At 32.5% G+C, this 10393-nt stretch overlaps 1 protein-coding gene across 5 annotated transcripts in view; it reads left to right on the forward strand.

Moving 5' to 3' along the window:
- The window catches only part of SLC4A7 (solute carrier family 4 member 7), an 87683-nt gene extending 78182 nt beyond the window's left edge, over positions 1-9501 (forward strand). Inside the window, exons 24-26 of one of the 5 annotated variants that reach the window (XM_008071805.1) lie at positions 348-445; positions 3427-3534; positions 5404-9501. In XM_008071805.1, coding sequence (XP_008069996.1) covers positions 348-445; positions 3427-3534; positions 5404-5485 — 288 coding nt within the window. In that variant the 3' untranslated portion in view covers positions 5486-9501. The remainder of the gene's footprint in view (positions 1-347; positions 446-3426; positions 3535-5403) is intronic. The other 4 variants (XM_008071814.2, XM_008071789.1, XM_008071818.2 and 1 more) reach the window with 4 other exon arrangements.
- The last annotated feature ends 892 nt before the right edge of the window (positions 9502-10393 follow it).

Raw genomic sequence — 10393 nt, forward strand, 5'->3', positions numbered from 1 at the left:
GCCCCAGCCGTTTCCCGCTACTGAACATGAGGTTTCACAAAATTGTGTCTCATTGTATACCAACATAATAATTGATCATCAGATTTATGTAAACTATTTTAAAGTAGTATTTAAAGCTTACTTAAAAAGACTTATGGAAATTGAAGTTATGCTATTTTAAAATTAGTCTTTACGAGTGGTTGTCTTTATTTTGTTACAAGTATGTGTTCCTAATTGTAAGTGAGTTTTTCAGTCATGGCAGATACGTTATTTTTAAAATATTGTCAGTTTGGGTTTTTAAATCTTTAAAATAGTATATTTTAACTGATTTACTGGAAATGTTATCTCTTCACATATGTGCTCTGAAGGAAGCTGAACGAATGCTTCAGGATGACGATGACACTGTGCACCTTCCTTATGAAGGGGGAAGTCTCTTGCAAATTCCAGTTAAGGCCCTAAAGTATAGGTGAGATGTAACTTTATTTTGGAAAATGTATTTTATATACATGTTAAGTGCATTAATAAGCCATATCATGATTCTTTCGAGTAGTGATTTCTATTTTTAGAAAGATGATAAAATCTGCATCTGGTATGTAACTAAAGGAGGGCTTCATGCAATGTGAAGAAAAAGTTCCTCATCCTCTCCCCGCCAGGTTGTAGGCAGGAATGAAAAAAAAGCTGGACTTGGATGAAAGCCTTAAATTAACTTTCATACCAAACCCGTAAGATTTACTTGTCCTCCATCATTCCATCTGTTATAGTGGAGTTTAAAATTCTGAGGATATTTCCAGTCTCTCAATAGTATACCTTTTTCCTCTGTGCCCTTCATTAGGACTGGAGTCAGTGGGTGCTGGAAAGTGAAACATTTTAAGTAATCTTTATCTGTATCTATTCAGATATCAGTAATCCATTTTCTGAGAGCCTCCAATATGTAACTATGTTTAGAGGTCCTAAAATTTTTAGTTTTCAAAGGTATAATTTGTTCAATGCCAGTGAGTGCTCATGTTGTGGAAAATTATTAGTAAGTTTTATATATCATTTATCATGTGATTTTGGTGGTTTATATATTTAATTTTAAGAACTAAGGATATAGAGGTCGAGAAATGCACATTTTAAAATAGTTTTAAAAGGTCAACAAACTGTAATTGTGTAACATCCAGTTTCTATTTTGACATATCTGTTCCATTTTTGATTAGCTAATCAGTTTTAGAATATATATAGATTTCTCCCCTAGCCAGTTGCTAGAAAATATTTGTTGTTATTTAATTAACTTTCTTCAGTTTTTTAAAAATTTGTAACTATTCTTTAGAGTTTTTACAGCGGTCACATTTGGACTTGTACATGTTGATTAGTTGTTGTGGATGAATTCATCAGCTAATTTCCCTCTACACTTCTTGCTATTTTTCAAACATTTTTTTTATTTCAAAGATGTGGGGTACAGTTCAGGGTTGGATATACAAATATCCATTATGCAGGTTCACTTGTCGATGAGGTGCATTCCTCTATCCGCCTTCCCACACTCGCCAGCCCCAGCAGTTTCCCACTACTGCCAATCCCTTTCTTACAGTATTATGATAATTGTTTAAGGTCCACTTATGAGTGAGAACATGTGAACATATTATTGGTAGTATTTTGGGTTACTGTTCACAATTCTTCCTCAGATTTTTATATACTTTAAATTAAAAAAGCCAAGTATAGAAATCGTAGTATATCCAGCTAAATTTACATTTACTATGAATTAATTTATGTACTTCTACTGCAATGATGGTTATTAGTAACTATTACCAATTTGCTGAGAGTGTTTGCCACTTATTTTCTATGTCCTGCTTTATCACTTTATCAGTGTAATTATACATGGACTTTGACAAATTTAAGTGGAGTCCATACTGTCTGATATTTAAGAAAAAGAATGGATATCTAGTTTTCCTTTTGTCTTTTAAGTGATGACATGAGCCCTGATTAATGCTGCTATGCTTAAAATTTTAACATCAAGAATGCCAGGAGATTGCTTACTTGTTACCTTAAATAGCTTTGGATTACTTGCCATGAAGAGCAAATGAGATAATATATGAAAGCATTTGGAAACTGTAAAGCCCTGATGTGAAAATTTATATAATTCAAGGCAAAGTTTTTCCCATCTATTTTTATTTGGCAGGAAAGCAAAACATATACTTTGTTCATTGAGAAGGATATTTAGAAGCTAAAAACTCATCAGGAATTCTTTTCTTTAGTTATTTGAAGTTGGCAACCAAGTAAATGTGTAAACGTTTACTCAGGTTAGGCAGAGTTTCAGGTTGGATGGCTCTGCTGTTGTAAACTTGGGCATTCAAATTTTGTGTTCTTAAAAAAAACTTGACTTGGTGAAGGTAAAGCAGCTATACATAGAAGACTTTTCAGTGACCACTTCACACTTCTTTGCAATTGTACATTTTTAAACCACATTCTAAGTAAGTGAAATGTTAGTTAGTCATTTATAACCTAGTTGCCATCATAATGGTAATTTTACATTATCTACTTTGACATTTGTTTGTAACTTGTTTGCATGAATGTTTGTTTTGATGAAAAAATAGAACTTTCAAATATATTTCTATTAACTTTATGATATTTTGCATAGTACTTGTAACTAACAGCCTTGACCCTAAAATAATAATTTATGGATATCATCATTATTGAATTTGGGGTCTTGAAGTACGTTTTATAATATTTCATAGGAATATAAAATGGTTACACTTTCTTATTATAATAAATGGGTAGTGTTCTGTTCTTTTGATTTGGATAAATTTGATAGAATACACTTTGACATTAAATATATGAATGCCAACTAAAAGTGGCATTTAGGAGGCTGTTTTGTATTATCTGTTGAAATATTTTCAGAGCTTTTTTTCAGTTTTAAAGTGTGGCCTTTTCAAGCATTCCTTTTAATGACTTGTAAAAGTCAAGAAAAACAGTATTTTTAAAGTTGTAATCTTAATTTTTCCTTACATACTTTGGATATTTATTTGATGAGATTAAATTTATGCCAATTATAAGAGCTTTCTGATTTGAGACTGTATTTTTTTTTTTTGGTACTCATAAGCACATTAGTATAGTTTTGTATGTTATTTCAGTAGGATATTTACAGCTGAGAGTGTTAAAGGGCATCATTGATAGAGTGTTGCTGAAGCCCCAGATTGGACTCTGAAGCAGTGTTCCATAAATAAATCTTGCTGAGTCCTGGTTACTTCAGAGTCTTAATCTTGTTCCTAGTTTTGATCATAAAGAAAGATATAATACTCCGTAAGGACTTTGTAACAAAACTCCAAAATTTGGATACCTTGCTAGATCTTTTAAGTGCATGACAGGGTTTTCTCTATTTTAAGTTGATGAAAGCAGATAGATGATAAGAATGACAATGTTAGTGCTTTTGCAAGTACTGAATACTAACCATAAAGTATATTTGTTCTTCAGTGTTGATCCCTCAGTTGTTAACATATCAGATGAAATGGCCAAAACTGCACAGTGGAAGGCACTTGCCATGAATACTGAGAATGCCAAAGTAACCAGATCTAACACGAGGTAGTTATAATATTTATGCATTTTCTAACTATAGCCGATTTTCAGTTTGCTTGTTAGCTTTGCAGTCAAGACATTAAATTTAACTTAATTTATCTAATTGGTAGTCTTCTTACATTAAAAAAAATTCTTTGCTTTTACCCTTTTTTCCTTCTTCCTTTCATCCATCATCTTACCGTATGCTATAAGGTATAGGTAGTAACTATGTTTTGCTATTTTTAAATCATAGTTTCCTATTTCAAAAAAGAATTGAAGCTATTTTATAATAAATTTCATTTGACTGTGTGAAGTAAATATATAAAAGACCAGAAACCATATAAAGAAAGAATTACTAGCTATTAAATACTATAGTTGAACACTACCTTAGTTGTGCTTTCTCATGGGCTAAGAAAAAAACATGAACACAATTGTTCTCTTATGTTTTGTTTTGTTTTAACATACCATTTCTTCAGGTGAGATAAACATTTTTCTTGAAGATATTTGGAAGACATTCAATTTGTCAGTATAAAAGCCACGCGTTGAAAATATCATATAACCCCTTCCTTACATTTCTAGCCATGTAACCTTTTTTCTTTTCTTTTGTCCTTACTTCAAGGCCTGAGCCCACAGGGTTTTTATTCTTATAATCGTTACCGCTTTATTCCCCTAGGTCTCTGAAGAAATGAGTTATTGTCTTATCATTCATATTTAACAAGATTTCTTTTGTGAACAGTTTGTGCGAGTCACTATTTTGGGTGTTGATTTATTCTGCTTGGGCATCAGAACTTGCAGGTTTTTAGTCAATAGCTATTTCTGTTTAGTTTCTCTCTTTTTTAGTTCTGTCTTCTGATAATAACTGGTTGGCTCTTATGATTTCCCTGCTTCCTTTTAGAACCATTTTCTTACTCATCTCTGTCATCATGTTTCCTCCCTCCCTCCCTCCCTCCCTCCCTCCCGATTTCTGAGTTGGGTTGTGTCTTTACTTTTCTTCTTAACCTTATAAATTTTTAAAGTTAAACTCTTACATTTTGGATCATTTGGCAGCCAGAATTTTACTAAATATTCTTTTTACTTTCTGTAATTTTTCATACCTTGTCAGTACTGCTGGCCCTTTTTTTTTTAGTATAGTTCTGATAAAAATAAATATCTTACAATAATACTAGCATATCTTGTATATTTCTGCTTTTCATTTGGATCGTCTTGCAGTTCAGAATCACATGGCAAGAAAGGGAATGTCTTGGCTATGTCATTTATCAGAAAAATGTGTGGCGGAGGACCTTTCTTTAGTTTTTCTGGAGAAGGCAGCAAACTATAGTGTGTTTTGTATACTATTTGAGAAATTTGTTTCAGATATTCACATGTTACAATTAAATCAGTCGACTTGAAAAGTTAAAGTAGATGTGTTGTTCTTGTATTTATGAACCAAATTTGGGAAAGAAGTTTTGTAAATTTGTTACTTTCTATAGGAAATTGTTTGATACTTACATTAACAAAGTTTCACATACTAATAGACTTGTCAGTGAAATAAAAGTCACATACTACTACTGTTTATACTTGAAGTAAAACTAATAAATCATATCATATAAACTAAAATAGCTAAAAATAACTAATAAAAGTCATATACTGTCCAATTTTAGGGCCCCCCCCTTCAGTTATAAGAAAAACATAAATTTCAATTGCAAATATGTGAAATTTTTGAAAAAGTTTTAAATATTTGCCTTTCTAGTTTACTGATATTGAAAGAAGGCAGTACAGTTATAATAGCAGGTCTTAAATGTATAGCGTTAATAGTAAACCCAGAAGGCTTAATATTGATACTCATTATTGGCCATGTTTAGAATCTAATACTTGTCTGTTAAAAAGTTATTTACGCCTATTCTTTGTTTTAAATAGCCCTGAAAAACCTGTGAGTGTGAAGATAAACATTGAAGATGAACCAAGAAAGAAATATGTGGATGCCGAAACTTCAGTGTAGAATTGAACCCAGAGAAATTATATATAGATATATACATATATGTGTGTATCATATTGCTATATATAAAAAATATTGTATGTCATGCTATTCGTGCATGACTACTGGTTTTTTTAAAAGTAGTGTCTGAAGTTTGTTATGAGCACCGTGGAGACTGTGTATATAATGAAATGGTCTCTTAGAAGTAAGGTACATGGTTCTCACTAGTCAAATATTTATTCTGTTGGAAGAACTTTTTTCTGTTTTGCGATAGAAAGTTGTGGAGAAATGCTTTCGGTCTATTTCTTTTTGACTCTTTGTTCATCAGTGGCAAGTCGTATCAACCTTAAGCGACACATGCTTTGTTAATATGTTTGTAATTTTTACATGTTTCTAAAAGTTTTCACATATTATTTCGCTTTTGTTCGTGCTTTATGGGCAGGACAGGGAGTTTTTATGCCAGCGCTATGGGGAAAATGGTAACATGTATGTGTTTAATTTCTGTAGATGTCCATCATGTTTCACAAACTGTGGCCTTTTCTTGGCCATAGAGATGAATGTGGAACAATGGAAACGTTCTAGATGAGAACCGTAGTTTTTAACTTTTATGTTTAAAATAATTTTTTAAATCTTAAAACTTCCACATCTGGATTTCCATTGTGACAGACAAGTAAAATTGCAGGTGATTTGAAAATTAAGCACCCATATCAGTTACAACTTAATGAATTTTAAAAGCTATGAAATGCCAATTTGCAACAGTTACATTTTGTTGCCTTTGTAGACATTTTTTCCTGAATCCTTATATTCTTGTAGAGCCCATAATTCCCACTCTGTTCTTTGCCTTTGCTCTGTTTTAAATGATTGTTATATCATGTTCTCAAGTTCTTGATTATTTTTCTATTATGAGTAGTATGATTAAATATAATCAGGAGTCAGAATTCTCTCAGATGGGTTTATGATCAGTATTACTTTATTCTATTAAGAATTACTTTTTATTTTCTGTTTATGTTACTCTTTCTATTATGTAGACTATGATAGATTCTTATCTGATTTTATTTTGAAATATTTTATTTATTTTAATTGGTGTGATGCTTAAATATTTTATAAACATTTGGAAAAATAACAAATATAGAGTAAATTGTTAGTGTAAATAGTTGGTGCTCACTTGCATTTATGTTTATTATTTGAAAGCAATTGACAGATTTTACATCTTTGATATTAAAGCACTGCCATATTTATATTTTAAAACGAAATCAGACATTTTATGTGTGACTCTGATGGCATTCTTCCTATTTTGTGTTAGTGTCTAAGCTTTTTAGCTTCTAGCAAATCTTTTTAGTCATTTTTATATATTCTTAGTTCCACATGAAATAAATAAATATTGTTCTTGTTTAGCCTGTAGGACTGGATGAATGGGGTTGTGAAACTGATTTGACAAGAGAATAATTTGCAAAACTCGAGTATTGAGAAGCCGCAGAAATATAAAAAATGGTGACAAATATTAGGATGAAAATTTTAATGAAATTCCAGGGCTCCCTTTAATCATTTATAATTAAAGTACAGAAGTGTGAAGAATTGGTCATGAGGAATGCCAAAAGCTGATATTTTAGCTATTCTGGCGTTTTTACTTCATCCTAAATTTCTTCTTAACTAATGCAGTTTCCTCATCCGAGACCTTGTTGAGAGGTTCTAGTTAAAATGATGGATTCAACTTGTGCCTCAGATGTGAGGCTGGAAATGTAGCTGCTTTTCTTTAGAACATATAGCTGATATCATTCGGTTCTACCTGAAAAGAGGTGGACTCTGAGGGCAATTCGTAAGTATTACCCCACGGTGCTTATTATCTATGAGCTTCCATTGAAGTGATTCCTTTTTCTACATAGCAGCATAATCATTTCCAAAGACCCCAGTATTTGCTGCTATTTTTAAAATTCCCCTGATGTACCTGAACAAGAGGATTTCCTCACATCATTTCCTTGTGTCTGGGCATCAAAGGGTTAACAACTGTACTTCTTTTACAGGAAGTGATTTTAAACTGAAAACTACCTGGGATCATAGTGTTTCTGTGATTTTATTTAATGATGTACAGTAATTATGCAGTGCCAGAAAAACCACGATTTGCAAAATACTTTGCACTCAGAATGTTTTTACTATGCTTCTAGTTGTGAACAGTTTCTGCTTTCTTTTGACTACTTGACTTACAAAATGATCTGATATGACTACTCCATTGAAGAGAAAGGTAACTCATATTTAAGTAATGAACTGCTTGTTGTAAGTAGTTACGCTATTTCCTCCACTATTTTTGCAAAATAACGATCATGGATAGCATTCATTGCAAGACAGTAAAAGGTATAATTTACTACGTATATTGATTTTTAAATGTTGCCTTAAATAGTTGTATATAAGCCGTAGTCATTGCTGTGTACTGATTTACCTCAAGGTGCAAAATAATTAAACGTGTACATACTCCATTTACAAAATAAATTCAGATCAACAGCCCTGCACTTTCTTAGCTGCCTTGATTTTCAGAATGGAGCTTAGTGCTACTGAATACCTGGCCACAGAGCCGCCTCAGGATCTTCTGTCTCCACCCTGTTTTATTTATTTATAGATGTCTGTTTACAAAGACCCTAGTGAACCCTGATGCTGATCATCTGAAATTTACTTTTTTCTGAATGCTGTTTCAGCCTCAAACAGCAGCTTTTGAGAAAACAATGGACTAACTTCCGTATGATAAAAGGCTGATTCTGTATGCTCTTGAATGTTGGACATTCTGAAGTATAGCACATGCCCTTTCTAAAGCGTGTGTGTCTGCGTGTGTGTGTGAGAATGTTTCCAGTCTTAGACATATAAAATTGTTCTTAAAAGCTGTGGCATACCAATGTTCATATTTGCCAAGTCTTCTGTAAAAGATGTGTAGAACAAAATTTTATATGTGCAAATGCATGTATTTGTAAAGCAGATTTGTTTACCACTCAAAATTATGAACTTCTTCATCCAAAAAAATTGTTTCTTCCACATACCTACATTTTCTGTGGGAATATAATAGCTTTCTAACTTTTTCCTTTCACAAAGGCAGGTTCAAAATTCTGTAAAAAGAAATGTGCTCCTGAAACTGAGGTATAACACCTGAGCTTGCTGTTTGAAGGATTATATCATGGACATCATCAGCTCTGTAAATGTGCTCTGCAGATTAACATGGAAATCCTCTTTTTAAAGTGCTCAGATTTCGGACGTCTAAGCCATTGATATAACATTGTAATTTAAAAAATGTTTATATTAAATAACTTAATGTTTTAAGCTTATTTATGTAGATCCCATCCTTGTTATCGTATGCAGTGCAAATATGTGAAATGTCTTCTGGTTTATTCCAACATTATTTATTGTTTAGAAAGTACATTTAAAGACTTTAAGGCCATTCAGAGTTTAAAATAGAGTTGCAAAATTTGGCAATTTTAATGCAAAGTTGTCTCTTTTCTAACTTTTAAAAAGTAAAATTTGTGTCAATTATAGGAAAACATAGTTGGAAATGTAAATTAAGAACATTTTGAAAATTTAATTAGCACATATTGACTTCAACATTTCATTTAGCATAATTGTTCAACCCCAGTTTTTTTTTTTTTTTAAAATCAGATTTTTGCACATTGATTAGTTTTTGTGTTGTGGCTTTTCTTTTGTTGCTTTAGATTATTAAGGTGTTTTTGTTTTTGCAGGGGGAGGTTTTCTTCCAGTGTTTACTATGTTTAAATAAGCAGAAATTGAATTTTATTGTTCATTTGTGTAAAGTTTGATACCTTGGTGTAATTTCACAATACAGTCCAATTTTTATGACTTTTATAATCACAGTGTTTTCTTTTATAATAAAATCCAAAGTAACATTTAAATTATAGAGCTGATATTTTTCATTTATATGAAGTACAAGTCTCTACCAAGTTGTGAATCATCCTGCCTTTCAAATTTGTTCCATAATTGTTAAATGAAAACTATTTTTTGGAGATGTTACTGAAGGTGATTGAGCAATAAAAGTCTACTTAATTAGTTGTTGGCTATTGTCTTTGTGCTCTGATTATTAGAAGCACCACATCTCTTTCTCAGCTTGAATGAGATGGGGTAGAGAAGGAAGGAAAATGAGTGATTTCTGTTTCCTGCCTCCTAAAAGTCGTATGCTTCAGTAGGAGAGAGAGAAAAGAGGAAGCAAAAAACCATGAAACAAAATTATGTGTCTTTCCAGTGATGTTTGGTAATTAAGAAATATTGAGGCCTGGCCGGTGGTTCAGACTAGTAAGCCTACCTACCACTTTGGGAGGCAGACATGAGAGGATTGCCTGAGTCCAGGGATTCGAGACCCGCCTGGCAACTTGGCGAGACCTCATCTCTACAATAAATAAATAAATAATTAGCTGGGCGTGGTAGCGCAGGCCTGTAGTTCCAGCTGCTTGGAAGGCTGAGGTGGAAGGATCGCCGGAATCTAGCAGGTAGAGGCTGCAGTGGCCGGGAGCGGCCACTGCATTACAGTCTGGGTGACAGTGAGACTCCAACTCAAAAAAAAAAAAAACAAAAAAAAAAAATTTCAGGGAAGACTAAAGCATTTGTTTTAAGACTTCGATTTTACTGAGAAGTAGAAAGCTGGGAAGCACAGTTGGTATTCTGATGAGGATTGGAAGTTCAGTGGAGTCATTTTGCCTCACTGCTTACTATTTGGAATGTATGTATAGAATATTTTACTGTATCTCCTCAGCATCAGTCTTCTTCTGTCACTTTCTCCCCCTTTGGTAATATTAATCCTGATGGTTTTATGTTCTCTGAAGATTAATTAGTTTTGCTGTATTCACCTAAGTTTGGCTCTCATCCCATCTTTATATGTTTCTGAAATAGAACCTTTTTAATTAAAAAAAAAAGTTTTCAATTACACAAACACAAGAATTGTCTCGT

The sequence above is a fragment of the Carlito syrichta genome, unplaced genomic scaffold, assembly GCF_000164805.1.
Source record: "Carlito syrichta isolate Samal-C Ts95f unplaced genomic scaffold, Tarsius_syrichta-2.0.1 Scaffold113587, whole genome shotgun sequence".
NCBI lineage: Eukaryota > Metazoa > Chordata > Mammalia > Primates > Tarsiidae > Carlito > Carlito syrichta.